Source organism: Malaclemys terrapin, chromosome 2 (genome assembly GCF_027887155.1).
Source record: "Malaclemys terrapin pileata isolate rMalTer1 chromosome 2, rMalTer1.hap1, whole genome shotgun sequence".
Classification (NCBI taxonomy): Eukaryota; Metazoa; Chordata; order Testudines; family Emydidae; genus Malaclemys; species Malaclemys terrapin.
In genome coordinates, this window is record NC_071506.1 from 69,466,858 (window position 1) to 69,483,399 (window position 16,542).

Genomic DNA, 16,542 nt, shown 5'->3' on the forward strand with positions numbered 1-16,542 from the left:
TCCAATCAGCGCACTGCTGCGGCCCATGTGACATCCTCAGGGCTGTAACTAGGGTGGGGTGGAAGGAGCACTTGCCCCAGGCACAGAACCAGTTTGGGGGTGGGAGGGTAGAGTAAAAATGGGGTGCACAGGATCGGACTCAGCATTAGCTCCCCAGCAGGATCAGGCCCAGCGATATCAGCCATGTCCCCAAGCCCCCACCCCGAGCAGGATGAGGCCCAGCCACACAACCAGCATCAGCGTGGAAGTGAGGGTGGCAGTACACCATGCCATGCCACTCTTACAGTAAATGATGAATTTTTTTACTTATTTTACTAATTTAAAATTCTCTTGGTATATATTTGCCAGTGTTGAAATGAAAGGTACTATATCGATTCGAATTGTATTGCTGTCATATAACAAATACTAATCTTTTTTTTTTTTTTTTGGTAGTTGTATGGGTAGTATATATATTGTGTGGATGCGGCCCACATAATACATAGAAAGCTGCATATACGGCCCACAATGGTAAATAGGTTGAGAACTACTGAGTTAGAGGCTAAAAAATGGTAAAGTGAGGATGAAATAGGCTTCATTGAGTAAATGAACGTTTTAAAGCTGAGCAGTAGAAAAGCAGTAATATACACTTTGTCCCACACACTGATGAAGTAGACAGACAAGTTGCAAGAGATGCGATTGAATTAGGCTGCAACTCTTACCATCTTCAATTCATCTGGGAACTATTTGGCAATAACTCTTATGGGCAGGTCATCACTCCTTCCTTAATTATTTCCACCTGGTTGGAGGCTGCTGTCATCCCCCCACTCCTCCACACTTGGTACCATGGTTTTAATTAGTTTTTTCAAGATAGTGCAGGTATGTCTCCCCTAGCTGGAAATTACACCTCCAGCTCCAGTATAGACCTAGTCCAGTGTAGGCATAGTCTTAAGTCCACTTATAATTCTGGTTTATCAGGGAACTGGACCCCTTATGGGGCAAGTATCTGCACTGGACACCTGCCACCTGTTAAGTTGCAATATCTTGATTCTTACATTCTGACTTAGCCTGTCGGATCCCTGAACTGCTCTGAGGAAGGGAAAAAACATGTCCTGTACCAGTCACTCTGGCAGTGAAGGAAACATTCCTTCCTGATCCCAAATAAAGCAATGCGAATAGCAAACCAAAAAACATGGTCCTACCTTAATCCCAGGAGTGGGATCTACTAATCTGGATGCAAGACGGGGCTCCGGCCAGAGAAACAGGGCTCATCTACCCTTCTCCAGATGCACAGGGGCCAATGTCTTACGTGAGCCCCACTAGTTTAGGTGTTTCTCCCCCATCTCTTAGCCCTGAGTGGGGGACAAGACCATGAAAGGAGCCATTACCCCTTTTTCCTGCCATTCCAGACAAAAACCCCAGGGGATGCATTCTGGTGGTCTATGGAGGACTGGCTGAGTATATGGTGCTGGCTCCTTGTTTGCAACTGCTAAATAACATTAAAAGAATGTAAAACACAAATATGTTGCTCATATTACTTTTCCATGTAAACAGTTGTTGTAGTTGTCATAGGAAAGTTATTGAATCACCAGTGGTAGGTGAGATGGTCATGCATGTTGGGTGTTTAGGAGAGATGATAAAGCCAGGCAATAGCAAATGCATAAAGGAGCCTGTTCAAGTCACTCCTTGTTAAGATTTATCCCCATTATTGGAAAAAAATTCAGGAACCTGGAATTGTAGCAGTTTTCCCTTTTAATCCTTTCAATCCTGTCATTTTTCTATTTGTAGTAGTCTTACAAAAGAGACTCAAAATGTGATAGTTCTTAACCATTTACAGCAAATGTTCGTTATGCAGAAACCACATAAACTGGAGACCACAACCTTTCTGAAATAGTATCTGCAATCTTTAAAATTTATTGTTTTACATTGTTCTGAGTTGCTATGGTCTCTCTTGTTAAAATTTGCTTTGAAAGAAAAATCTCTTAAGTGCAGCTTATTTCACAGTTGTAGTGGTTCCCTCTGAGGCCCTAGCATCAGTGGGGTGATTCTTTCAGCACAGAGTGAATTAGGGTTACCGTTTCAGCCTGGAATCTGGATTTCCTGCATCTTCCTCATTTTGACAAGAAATACTGTTTGTTTTGAATTTTACAATTATTTCTATTATTCGTTCCTGAACACTTTCTATATGGTTTATCAGTTTCCTATATACTTCATTAAAATCAAAGTAATCTATTTTTATATGCAACACTGGAAAAAGGACTAGTTTGTTTTTGTTAGTAATTAAAATAAGTTGCTTTTACTGGTGGGGAAAAAAATATGTTGTCACTAACAACTAGTTTTCCTTGAATTATCTAAACATTACAATTTAGCATTAAAATGAGAGAGTAGTAATTTAAAAAAACTTCAAAACGACACCACAGTTTTTATTATGTAGATCTTTGACATTGTCAACATATGATTGCCTTAGTTATCTTTCACTGACGGTGGCTACAATTGATAAACTATTATTGGAGAGCATATTCCCATGTTAGATAAGAAATGAAGTATAGTGTCCAAAAATTGGGTCCAAATTTGATGGAAAATGTACTAGTATTTCTCAAAAAAAGCACTCATTTTAAGCAGTCAGTAGTTTTGTTTTTCTTTAAAATTTAATTCAAAGTTTGGGGGGAGGGCATGCAGGGAGGGAAACTACTATGAAGTTGAAAAGGGAGGTAATTGTATTTCTACCCATATTTCTTCTCTTCTCCCTCTCCCACCTCTGTTAAAATAATCTTTCTTAACCATTCTTCCAACTATCACCCTGTACTTTTTAAATGCTTTCTGTGGTTCTCCCTTTTCCATCATCTCTAATTCTTGTTCTCGCCTATTAAGGCGCTTCACAACTCTACCTTTACCTGCTTATCTTTGCTTGTATTTTATCAAGTTGCCTATTCCTCCTCTCTCCACCAGTGATATCAGACTTGGCCACCTACTCGTTCACTCCTCCCATAAGCATCTTTGTATACTCTTCATCTTCATAGTTGGAATGCTTTCCTCAAGCTAATCTATAAAGCCATTAGACTCTCCTATTCCTTTTCAGTACCCTTTTTACCACCAGGTTTACAGGAAATTGGAATCTAAACTCCAAGAAAATTTGTGGCGACCGTGGGAGTGATTTTGAGTTTTACTTTAGCATACTTTTAATAGTGTTTTTTTTTCCTTATTTTTTTCTTAAAACAAATTCTCTTTTGCAAGATAAATGAACAAAGTACTTTATCCTTGCTTTTGTGTTTAGTGACTGTGTTAAGTAGTGTGCAGAATTCAGTCATTTCCAGTGGAATTCCCAGTATTTATTTGAAAATATTGAAATTGTACTCTCATATGCAATATATGAATTAATCTATATTTTGTCCAATGTGCAATGGATAAAATTTGCAATTTGACTCCATCATGATTACATTTTTTTCTGTGCATTGCTAAAGAGAATGTGACCTTTACTCTGAAACTGCCCTGTGTTCATAAGCAGGCATTCTCAACCTTTTTCTTTCAGAGGACCCCCCTCCCCAACATACTATAAAACTTCATGGCCCAGTGAGGAGAGCCTCCGGGCATCAGCCATGGGGAGGGCTTCTGCCCCACAGGTATAGGGGGGGCACCTCAGGAGCTCCGGGGGGATGTGAGGGCTTGGGGCTTCTTCCCCGTGAGAAGGGGGGAATGGGGTGGGCTCAGGGTGCCAGGGCTCAGGGCTTCAGCCCTGGCTTGCAGTGGGGCTCAGAGCTTTTGCCGTGGCTCAGGACTCCGAGCTTCAGCCTCCAGGCTGACCAGCCCTGCCTCCTTTTTCAGGAACAGAAAGAACATAGACCACCCGGAGCCGTACATTTACAAGGCAGAGATCTCCCCTGGCCCATTCACAGAGTAAATCGCTCAAACACATACACACCACAGAAATGAGGATCTCTCAAAGTATCCTGGGTCTCATTTTTTTTTTTCTCCCTCCTCACCCCCACCAGTCCCTTAGTGGCTTCTAGCCCCTCAAATTAATCTCATGAGGGTTATTTTGTTTTTTTGGGGTGAGTAGAAACAATTCCTGTAGGGCTTCATGTCTTAAATGTTAAATTGGAGAGAGAGAATTCCAATGGCCCAAGCACATTTCTCAGGACAGCAGAAGACACAAGAGGTTCTCTTTTTGCTGTGCAAATAATTCAGTCAAGAATCTGAGACCAACAGGCTGAAAAGGAAAATAGAATATCCAAGTCAACATTGATCCTCTTTCCCTGATTCCAATCTAGCCATGAGTGATCATCAGAGGAAATTAGGAAACATTCTGTTGTTCTTTATTTGAGACATTATTTTACAATGTGATAGTCACAACTGACAGGGTTGAAAAAGAAGGAAACAACAAAAGCAGCCTACTGCTTAAATAATTCCTTTCAAAATGTAAATGAGACAGGGCCCTTCATTCAAGGATATTATTCAAGAGGAGTGGAATAATCCTCCTAACAATGGGAAACCCTTAGCAAATGGACCATAACATCTTACAAAGTTAGAGAGCCCAACACTTTTACCCAAGGTTGGAGTGATGGTAGCTGCCTTTGCAAGAGAGATGGTGATCCCAATCAAGCGGGGCTTGCTTCCAAAAGACTCCATCAACACAAAATTAGTCAGTGTCCACAAGACATCCCACCCTCGGTGAACCTCTATATAAGATATAAGCTACAGATATTTTATTGAGCATCTTGGAACCACTCACCAGCATGGCATGATGTCAAGTTTCTTCCCTCAAGTAATCCTCCATTAGAATGATGGACAGGGATGTAGAATGTATTGACAGGCTCCCCAGTTCAACTACAGAATCCTCGAGTACTGTGCTGGTACAAGCCTCTCTGAATGGAAAGCACACCCACATCATCTTATAGCCCAGAGTAGTGAGACTTTTCAAAACAACAGCAAGATTGGTTTTCCAAAAATGGGATTAGCCTCTTGTTTTACACGCTGTCACAACAGCACCCTTTGAAGCATAATCTCTGTCTATAAGGACCTGTTAATTAGTCTCTATCATCTCTGTTATGGTGTTAGTCTCAAACTGGTGATTCTCTGAATTCTGGGATGCTGTTGTGTTTGCTCGCTGAAAAAATGATGATCAGGATGCCAGAATAATTCCTAACACAGTTGGATTCTACTTTCCATATTTCTCAGGAAATTCTTTTCCTCCACCTACTCAAACACTCAACATTCCACAGAATACAGGTTTTAACATAAATTTAGATGCACTTGCAGCATTCCGAAGTATATTCCAAGAACACGCATTCAATCTTAAAGTCAACATCTATAGTCATCTCTTTTTGCCAGATGCGCCCAGCCCTCTGAGTATTAAAGCTACTCTGGACAGGTGGAGAAAAAAAATTATAGAGTCGATATCATGCTAGTTGCTGAGGGATTTAGAGCTCATTCCTCATCTTCTATGATATCATCTTGGGGGGAAAAATGTCTTTGCAGATCTTTATTAAGATCTTTATCAAAGACTTCAAAATGGACTATTTGGTACCTTTTGGTAGGAAGATGCTGCCAGAACCAGTTCCCAATGAATTTATAGCTCAAGGTACTTCTAATCTGTATTAACTCTCTTCCCTCCTCTTGCGCTATGTTTTATTGCTCATTACTTTCCCCACTTTGGGTTATGTTACAATTCAGAATCTTAAAATTTTGTGTCTGATAATTCCAGAAAGAAAGTTAACATCTCATGCAATCTGACCTGCCCATATTGTCTTCATATTGGGAGCCAGGAAGTGATTTTATTTAGAAATCCTCTTTCCTTATGGGTGAAAACATTAAAGTTTTAATTATAATTGGTTTTATTTCTTACTAATTTGTCTTAAGTATTTCTACAGCTCTGGAAGAGTTCTAGCATATAGAAATGAGGAACTTTGATTTGTGCTGGACTTCTCTAGAATCCCTTAGAAGCCTTTGAGATCCACATAGACCAAGACACAACACTACACATTAGTGATTGACAGATGTTAAACCCAGAAAGAAAATTCCTGGGTACTAAATTTTCCATTTAACTTGAACACACCATAATAAAGGAAAATTAAGAAATGGTAATGCTGGTGCATATACCAAGAAAAAACAGCAAGGTAGCCATATTGATTCTTGCATCATAAGAAGGACAGCAGTATATGCTATTTGCCATTAAAATGGACAATTTTGCATTCAAATATATTTGAGTATTTCAAACAATAACCTCAAATGTTATATTATTATTATTCTATATGTTTTTAAATAGCACAAACACAACAGGAGATACAGCCATAAAACAGTAACTTTCAGTAGATAAACATTTTGGAAAAGAGAAAATTGCATTATTTCATAGTTTCTTAATCTCTCAAATGTTTTTCTTTTTTCCTTAGTGAAAACATCCATATGTTGTCTGAAGAAAAACAGAGGATAATGTTGTTAGAAAGAGTGAGTAGATTCTCTTCTATTAGATTCTCTTCTATTATATTCACTCAGCAACTTAATGGTGTGTAAAGTGCTTTGAAAATGACTAGTACACGCGTAAAGTTATAATGCAGTAAATGATTATTAAATTCTGGTGCACATGAGTATTTGCAAAGGAAAGTGCCTTTTCCAAGGAATAATGGGATTGATTTTCATTTACATTAAGAATAATTCACACCGTTCTCTTAGTGTACAGGATCTGAGAGTGAGTCTGTATATAATTTACTCCATCTTTAAGGACCACTTACACTTCACGATGTGTAAAGCAGACTTTGTATGAATGAGAATCGGGGCTAGTATTTCCGTTTTAAGTAGCTGTAACACATTCTTGATTTGTTCACTGTATTGTTTGATCTTCTTATAGCAGAAAATTAATCAAGGAATTAACCAGTGCAAACATCTGGGTTTCCTAGAGAATAATAGATATTTACAGTAATATTAAAGGAAATAATTCCACCAAGTGATCAGAGATTAAATAAATTCCATGCAAGTGATTGCAGACCAATTTTTCTTTTCACATAGTAATCCAAGATGTGTTTACTCTTTTCAAAACAAGGGAATTAAAACACTGATACACAAAGTATGAGAAATGCTTGAAACTAATTTCAGAAGAAACAAAGCAAAAGGATTTCATCCACTTCTCTGGCACTGTGTTAATTTATATCCTCTTAATTAAAAGTCTAATGTACTATAACCCTGGATGGACAATTCTTTTAAAAAAACAAAAACAAAAAAACTGACACTAGAACAGTTTTTCTTATAATGCAGCCCAATTATTTTGTGTGGGTTTTTTAAATGCAGTGTTTTAGTCTAGAATTTCTGTTCACAAATCAGGAAATTAGATTGACTTACAAAGGGGAAATATTCTTCTGTGTGTGGTATTTTGTATTCAAGTACTGCTTTGGACAGAGTTTCTGACTGATTGGACCGTGTCGGTGAAGTCACAGCTGTGTAACTACTCCCACTGGTGCAATGACTGGGAATATCATTGAAAATATCTGCTGTTTTTAATTGATTAGACTTTTTTTCTTTGAAGTACAAGTCTGAAAGGTTTAACAACCCACTTCCCATTTCCTTTTTTGTCTCCAGTCCCATTCCCACCTTCCTTTCTCTTCTTCAGAGTTAGGCTTAGTTTTTACTTCACTTAAAATTCTATTTTGAGCTTCACACCAGCTCCTAGTTCAGTATAATCAATCAGATTATCTCTGTTTCATGGTTAAGCTGTAGTAAGAGCAGGGAGATGACACTTCCCCCAGTGGCTTGACAGCAGGTTCAGTGGCACCATGGTGGTTGCCAGTTTTTTTTTAACTTTTAAATGTCTGTACCTTTTTGCTTGTGAGGAGATTATAAACGTTTTCCTAAAATTCTGAAACCTACAACAAAAAGTAGTTTGTGCATGGACAGTGCAGTGTTCATCAGTTCAAAACTATTTGGTATTTATTACAGTTTTATGCTATATAATGAACATAAATATTAAACTGGTTATTCATTTTAGATTACTGTCTCCTACAGACATTACAACTTAAAGAAGAGGAAAATAAGCGATTAAATCAAAGATTGGTAAGTACATTAAACATTTGTGCACTTGTCTGTTCATAAAATAGTTTTTTCAAAAATAAACAAGAATTTTAAAAATGTAAATTGTAATAATTCTCTGCACACCTTAGAGTTTAACATGCAAAGTAGAACAAAGTAAGGAAAAGAAAAAAATGGCAATGAGGAGTGATCTAATTCCATATAAGATGTTTTTTCATTGTTGGAGTAAGGGCAGTTTTCCATAGAAGAAAACTTGGAGGCAGCAGGGTGGGATGGAAGCAAAGGGAGACTTTTACTCTCACAAAGCATACAAACCAAACCAGTCTTTTGAAAAGACAGGCAAAAGCATTAGCTCCAAGGGTCACATTTTTAATAAGGTAAACTTGCATAAATGCATGCACATGTGCACATCAGGCATTTGTGCAATTAATGGCCATTTAGTAACTACCTTTTGAAAAAAATGATTCAGATTGTTTATGGACTATATTAGCTTTTTAAAAAATAAATTTTACTGAAAAGGGAGATTAGACCCTGAGGGAATGGAAATGAGACAGGAGACATAACAGCTTGCCGTATAATTCAGATGGAGTATGTGGGTAAGTCAGACTGCAACCCACATGAATTATATGGGAGTTAACGTGACCAGATAGCAAGGGTGAAAAATCGTGACTGTGGTTGAGGGGTAATAGGCACCTATATAAGACAAAGCCCCAAATATCGGGATTGTCCCTGTAAAATTAGAACATCTGGGCACCCTAATGGGGGCATGCAATTCAAACTACTGCTCAGATTTCAGTTTAGGAGAATAGGTGAAAAAAAGTTCTGAAGTTGGGGTAAGTATTGCAAGAAGATGGGAGGCTAGTCTTGGGTGCTTGACAAGGTTTGAGAATATTGGCCTAAAGAAGCAAGATGGATTGTAAGTACGTGATTTCTCGTGGAGGAAGGTTGTCTCTTTCTGAATTTCCTGGATACTATCTGGCAACAAAATAAAGAAGTGCAAATTAAGACAAATCTTCTTAATTTTAGAGATTGCAGAATATATATTTAAATCTGCTTCATATCAAGCATTCAGAGTCCACTGTGTGATTTCCCCTTCCCAAGCAGAATGAGGATCTGCCTGTACTTACATCTTTCATTTCCTGGCTACTAGAAAGGGAAAGACAGCCCCCAGGGGACCATGCTCAGATAGCCATAGCAAAGCTGAAGCTTAAATTGAGATTTCTTACATTATTTTATTTTAGTTGTAGGGGGGAGAGAGGAGAATTTGGTTGGATAACTTGAATTCTTTAATTCTGGTGAGCTTACTCAAGTTCATGAGTTCTTCAACCACAACAACAAAAAAGTCCCAGTCTATATTTGATGACGTATTTGTTTCTATATGACTTAAATTTCTCTTGTACAGCAATATGTAAACTTTTTTGTTGCAAGCTATTGCATAATACACCTCATTCTTTTCCTTGTAAGTGCAGTTGATATTAATTATAGCATATGGCAAGAACTAGAAACAAAGTATAGGAAAAAAATCTACATTTAAAAAGGCAGCTGTGCTACAGCTGGTTAATAAAATAATGGATGTCTTCAATTTCTTTCTATTTTACTTTGTCCAGTTATTTACTTTTTCTTTCCTTAAGGCCGAAGAGATTAATGTATAATTTGTTTTGAAGTCTGGATAAATATGTATCATTGGAGCCAGATTACAGCTGGACCTGCATAGGTGCACCAGATAGGGGACAGGGTAGAGCTGTGACTGAATAGTGGAGCCACTGCTCTTTGCTAATGCCATCAATGGAACTAGCTTTCTTAGTGAGACACAGAGGTGCAGAGTGAGGGGACAGCTGGCTGGGCTAGAAAGGAGTAGATGCTGCACTTCTTTGAAAGGATAGTGATGCTGTTGCTCCATTGTAACACAGCCTCTCCACCTCCTGCCAATGCAGGACTATCGTTTAAAGGCACAATCCAGCATTCAAGATTGGGAATATTTTCACAAATTATGTATGAACTGAAATACATTACTCTGGGTTTGTGAAGTACTATGCACCTTTGTGGTCTGATGTAACCAATTGTTGGTAATTATGGTATACTTTGCAGATCTAAATTCCTCACACGTTGTAGACAGTATTTTTTTTTCTAATTTTTGTCCCCTTTTAAAAAAAATCTTGATTATATGTCCTAATGTATATTGCCTGTTGTGTTACTGAAACACTAAAATTGACTTGTTAGGATAGCAATGATGGTTCTTCAGGGCTCTCTGTACATTCTCGCTGTATACTAATGGGATTGAACACGTCTGGAGCTGACTGCAGAACTGTATAGAAAAGCAATGCCTACTGGAAGGGCGCAGGAGCTCTCTACTCAGTTACTAGCCTGTCTTTAAAGAGAACAGTGGGTTTTCCATGGGCTCAAGCATCCAGGGAGCATATCCCAATGACCCTTTTTCCTGCTTCTGCAGGCTTGTGGGCTTCTGTCCCTTTTTATAGTTTTGTTTGCCCCTCCTGACCAAACAGGAGATGGAAGTACAGGACCCTCAAGCTGTGCTGGCAGGTTAGCTATTGCATCATGCGGACACATTGGGAGATCAAAGTTCATATGCTCGAGCTCCCAGAACAACTGAAGGGAGCAATGAAATAGCAGTATGCTCAGTTCTTGAGAGGGGAGAATGCATCTCACTGCCTTTCCTCTTCAACAGCATTATATTGGAGGGAGGGATAGCTCAGTGGTTTGAGCATTGGCCTGCTAAACCCAGGGTTGTGAGGTCAATCTTTGAGGGGGCCACTTGGGGAGCTGGGGCAAAATCAATACTTGGTCCTGCTAATGAAGGCAGGGGGCTGGACTCGATGACCTTTCAAGGTCCCTTCCAGTTCTAGGAGATGGGATATCTCTATTATTATTTTATTTTATTATTTGTGTAGACATGGGGGTGCTTTGAGTGATGGGATGACACCTGAGGACGTTCCACCAAGAGTTGCTACCACTGTCTTTTGTTGTCTTCAGTACTTTGAGAACTGAACCTTCTTAACATTTTTGTAACAGTCTGGTAAAGACTGGATTTAAAAATTATGCCTACTTGTGTGATAATTAAATTACTGTTTCCATCTGAATAGTTTGTTTTAATTAATGCTAGGAACACTGGTAAACAAAACCTCAAAACTCAGAATAGTCTTCTCATCCGCTAACCTTCATTTTGGCATAAAATAAATAGCAGATGTAAGACTCTTTCACAAATGCAGAGAACCTCAGGTAAGAAATAGAAAGCTTACTGTGAAATAGACAGTTAATAAAACTTTGGTATGACTTAACTAATGTAGAACACCTGTGTGTGTGTGTGTGTTGGTGGCAGGAAGGAAATATTAAAAAACAATGTCCCTATATATTAACTGTTTTGTACAGGTGAACCTCTTCAATGTATTAATTGTTCCCATCATTTCTTTTAAAAAAATCCATAATTAGATAATGAAATCTGTTTGCTTCAGAGGAAATTCCCATTTGTCAGTCACTCTGCTAAGGACCATAAAAAAAAAAACCCACCTCTGCTCATAAGGGGTTACTGACTAATGCTTTTAACCATCTTAATTTAAATGAAACAAGCACAGAAACAGTTTCCTTACCTTGCCAATTTTTTTTAACTTTCCCTTTGGTTTTTTAGTAGTTTACATTTAACACAGTTGTGACGGCACGGCTAGAAAGGGTTAAACATCCTGCAAAATAAATAACCCTCAAAAGACATATGGAGAGATAATGTTTGTGTTTTGTGTATTTACATATGTCTGAGTAGGGCGGACAATGTAATCAACAGTCCCTGTATATGCTGCATTCTGATAATTCAGAGGTCAAAAGAACATCCTATCGTTTAAATGAATCGTAAACATGGGATATCTCTGTATTCATCTCTCTTTGAAATGTATAGCACAGGGATCACCAACCTGTGGCACGCGGCTCGCCGGGATAAGCACTCTGGCGGGCTGGGCCGGTTTGTTTACCTTCCATGTCCGCAGGTTCGGCCGATCGCGGCTCCCACTGGCTGCAGTTCGCCGCTCCAGGCCAGTAGGGGCTGTAGGAAGGGCGGACAGCACATCCTTCGGCCTGCACCACTTCTCGCAGCCCCCATTGGCCTGGAGCAGCGAACCAGAGCCAGTGGGAGCCGCGATCGGCTGAACCTGCGGACACGGCAGGTAAACAAACCGGCCCGGCCCACCAGGGTGCTTACCCTGGCGAGCCGCAGGTTGCCGATCCCTGGTCTAGCAAATAATCTGTGAATGGTGGAGGAACAAACAAATTGCCTTATGTTAATTCTGTAGCTAAGGTACTGGTGATGGACCTCCTTCATAGTCATGCTAATTACCTTTTGAATTCCCTACTTGTCAAAAGACATGAAATTCTATAAAGATCCTTGGGTTCTGATTCTGTTATCTCGGATCTGCTTAAACTTCATTTGGGGAAGTTTGAGTCGCAAGACTGAGGTCCCAGGTATGCTGGTACGCCTTGACTATGATATTTGGACATTGGACTGTAACCTGTGAACTATTTCTGAAAGAACTCTTTGCAACTACGAAGCCCACCATCTCTGCTATGAATCTGCATCTCAGTGAATTGAACTCATGTCTGTATGTATATTGATCTTTTAACCATACTCTCTCTTCTGTTTTTTAATAAGAATTGGCTGTAGCGTGTATTTGGGTAAGATCTGGAATTTAGTAACCTGGGAGGTAAATGTGTCCAATCCTTTGGGATTGGTAGAACCTTTTCTTTTATATGATGAAATAAGATTTTCAGAAATCATCATAATTGACATAGGTTCCTGGGTGGAGGCCTGAGGCTGGATCACTTTAAGGGAACTGTGTTGTTTGGACTTCTGAGTAACCAGTAAGGTAATAAATAAGATGTTTTATTCTGGCTTGGTAAATCTAGGTATTGGAATATCCACCAGCTTTTTGGGGATTGTCTGCCCCATTCTTTGCAATTCACCCTAATTGAGTGACCACAGCTGGCTCCCCACTAGGACCCTGGTCACAGTGGTGTAGTCGGCAGGATACACATTACCACAGGTTAATTGGGTTTTTGGATCAGAACCCACGCTTGTCAAAAAATTAATTTTGATATTGGAGAGTTTAAGGGTTAAAAATCAGTTACAGTGAGTGGCCCATGATCAAGATCCTGACAGAAAAAGCCTGGAAGAATTGTGCTCACAGAGGGGTTGTCTTTTAAGAAAAAAGCCCCTGAGCAGGAACTGAAAAATCTATGAATTGCCAGTGATAAGGAAGCAGACCCAGCAAAAATGCTTGCAGTGAGAAACCAACATTTTGAACACGAACAAAAACCAGCTAATATGGAAAGAGAAGCTGCTGAAAAAGAACGCCTGTGTTTTGAACATGACCAAAAAATGGCATATATTCGATTGCAGGAACTAGAAGCTAAGGCAAAAGTGGACAGACTTAAGCTCCAACTCAAAAGAATGAAGGAACCACAGGAATTGTATCATCCTGGAAAGCCAGCTGCTCTCAACAACAAATATGGGGATAGAATCTATCCAGTTTATAACGATGTTGGTATGTTGTATGTAGGGATTGTCAGTTAATCACGATTAACTCAAAAAAATTAATTGATTAAAAAAAAACACAATTAATCACAGTTTTAATCACACTGTTAAACAATAGAATAACAATTTAAATTTATTAAATATTTTGGATGTTTTCCTACATTTTCATATACATTGTATTCTGTTACAATATCTGTAATTGGAATCAAAGTGTATATTATTTTTCATTACAGATATTTGCACTGTAAAAATGATAAACAAAAGAAATAGTATTTTTCAATTCACCTCATACAAGTACTGTAGTGCAATCTCTTTGTTGTGAAAGTGCAACTTACAAATGTAGATTTTTTTGTTACATAACTGCACTCAAAAACAAAACAATGTAAAACTTTAGAGCCTACAAGTCCACTCAGTCCCACTTCTTGCTCAGCCAATCACTAAGACAAACAAGTTTGTTTACATTTATAAAAGATAATGCTGCCCTCTTCTTATTTACAATGTCACCAGAGTGTGAGAACAGGCATTTGCATGGCACTTTTGGTGGCATTGCAAGGTATTTACATGCCAGATATGATAAATATTCATATGCCCCTTCATGCTTCGGCCACCATTCCGGAGGACGTGCTTCCATGCTGATGACGCTCATTAAAAAAATAATGCATTAATTAAATTTGTGACTGAACTCCTTGGGGGAGAATTGTATGTTCCCTGCTCTGTTTTACCCGCATTCTGCCATGTATTTCATGTTATAGCAGTCTCAGATGATGACCCAGCACATGGTGTTCATTTTAAGAACACTTTCATTACAAATTTGACAAAACTCAAAGAAGGTACCACTTTGAGATTTCTAAAGATAGCTACAGCACTCGACCCAAGCTTTAAGAATCTGAAGTGCCTTCCAAAATCTGAGAGGGACGAGGTGTGGAGCATGCTTTCAGAATTCTTAAAAGAGCAACACTCCGATGCATAAACTACAGAACCCGAACCACCAAAAAAGAAAAAAATCAACCTTCTGCTGTTGGCATCTGACTCAGATAATGAAAATGAACATGCACTAGTCTGCAGTGCTTTGGATTGTCATCAGCATGGACACATGTCCCCTGGAATGGTGGTTGAAGCAGGAATATCCACTAGCTTTTTGGGGTTTTACTGCCCCATTCTTTGCAGTTCACCCTAATTGAGTGACCATAGCTGACTCCCCACTAGGACCCTGGTCACAACAGTACTGTATTGGGTTGGGGGAGGGGGGGTTGGGATGTGGCGGGGATCTCTGCTGTCGCCTGATTGCGTACTTCTAGTTCCAAATGAGGTATATTGTTGACTGGTCAGTTCATAACTTTGGTGTTTGTAACTCTGAGGTTCTACTGTATTAGTTATATTTCACACGGGTCACTGAACAGCCATCAGAGGTAATTTTTGGTAACTACTAAGTTGAACCAGATTTGGAACCTACAGCCCCGTGAAAGGCCTCCTATCCTATTACAAATCCCTTAAGACAATCCATACCCCATTGAATTTATTCCTGTTACTTGTGGCTTAGAACTCTAGAGCTAGTTAACAAGATGACTTTCAGTCCTATATCCAGGTTTGAGCACCATTTCAATGAAAAATTATTACACAAGGGCCTGAATCAGCACTGCATAAATCTAATTTTACACCAGTGCATCAATAAAGTTAAAAATATCTGTCTGGGAATTGGTAAAGGTGACCAAACCCTTGGAGCTAGCAGAGTTTTATTGGGGGAAAAAAAAATCCACTTGGCTTAAGGAACCGGTAGCAGTAAAACAGTTGCAAGACAGCTGGAAGAGACTAAGCACTAATATCTATTAGTTACAAAAATAGGAATATTTTTTTGCATTTAGCTACTTTTCCAGATAAATAAAACTTGCATATTTACCTGGCCTTTCTAGCTAGAGTGTTGTAAGCATGAAGTATGCTTGTGAGGTGAAGTCCCGAAGTTACTTGGTGGTTTAGCTATATCTGTGGATATAAATAAATTCAGATGAATAAAAATTTATTTTAGGAGAACTTGTCATAAACATTGACCCACAGTTTGCTGAGAAATCATGTCATTTATGGAAGTCTAAATTTCACTTTATAACCTGTCCGCGATAGCCCTGCACATGGTGAGGCTGAGATAAAAGGCCGGGCAAGCTGTGAAGTAAGTTCTCTAACAGGATTCATTTATAGCTTTTCTCAATTATTGAGTAAATCCTATGAGGTTCAATTCAGCCTTGTTGATGAAACAGCTGAGGAGACAGTTTCCTTTTCTAGGGAACGAACTAGTGGTCTAATCTAACAAATATGAAATAGGTTGACCCAAAAAGCAAAATATAAATATATAATTCTCTTTTACTGATTGTATGCTGCAAGGGGCTTGCCTGAACTAATTCCTGGTGCTCAGGAGTGATTAAAAATATGGAGGGAATGGTTTAATGGTAAAACATAGTAGTCAAGGGAAGCCAAGCAATGGTGGGTAAATAGTATAATGGCTAACGGGGTCAGGCTGGAGACTCTTGCCTATATGCTCGGGGTCTTACTGATCGCCACATTTGGGGTCGGGAAGGAATTTTCCTCCAGGGCAGATTGGCTGAGCCTCTGGAGGTTTTTCGCCTTCCTCCGCAGCATGGGGCAGGGATCTCTAGCAGGAGGGTCTCTGCCGATTGAAGTCACTAAAAACAGGATTGGGGACTTCAACGGCAGAGTCCAGGGAAGGGGTAGGGACGGTTTTATGGCCTGCAGCATGCAGGGGGTCAGACCAGATGATCATAATGGTCCCTTCTGACCTTAAAGTCTATGAGTCTATGAGATTGATAAATACTTGCTATTGTACAAGACATCTACAAACCTCCTATTCTCACTGCCAAAGCCAGGGCTGGTTCATTCATGGGACGTTTGCAACTCATTCCACACCCAAGACAAGGCATGTAATGGTTTACCATTTCACACTTAATACTGCCTGGAGGAATTGTAAGATTTGGAAGGTTTGGGTGAGATTCTCACACCTGTTTCTGCCCCTG

At 39.3% G+C, this 16,542-nt stretch overlaps 1 protein-coding gene across 3 annotated transcripts in view; it reads left to right on the top strand.

Moving 5' to 3' along the window:
* The window catches only part of RB1CC1 (RB1 inducible coiled-coil 1), a 191,624-nt gene that overhangs the window by 153,676 nt on the left and 21,406 nt on the right, over nt 1–16,542 (top strand). For all 3 annotated transcript variants that reach the window (XM_054018330.1, XM_054018331.1, XM_054018332.1), the window contains 2 exons: nt 6,363–6,417; nt 7,966–8,013. In XM_054018330.1, the coding sequence (XP_053874305.1) occupies nt 6,363–6,417; nt 7,966–8,013 (103 nt within the window). The remainder of the gene's footprint in view (nt 1–6,362; nt 6,418–7,965; nt 8,014–16,542) is intronic.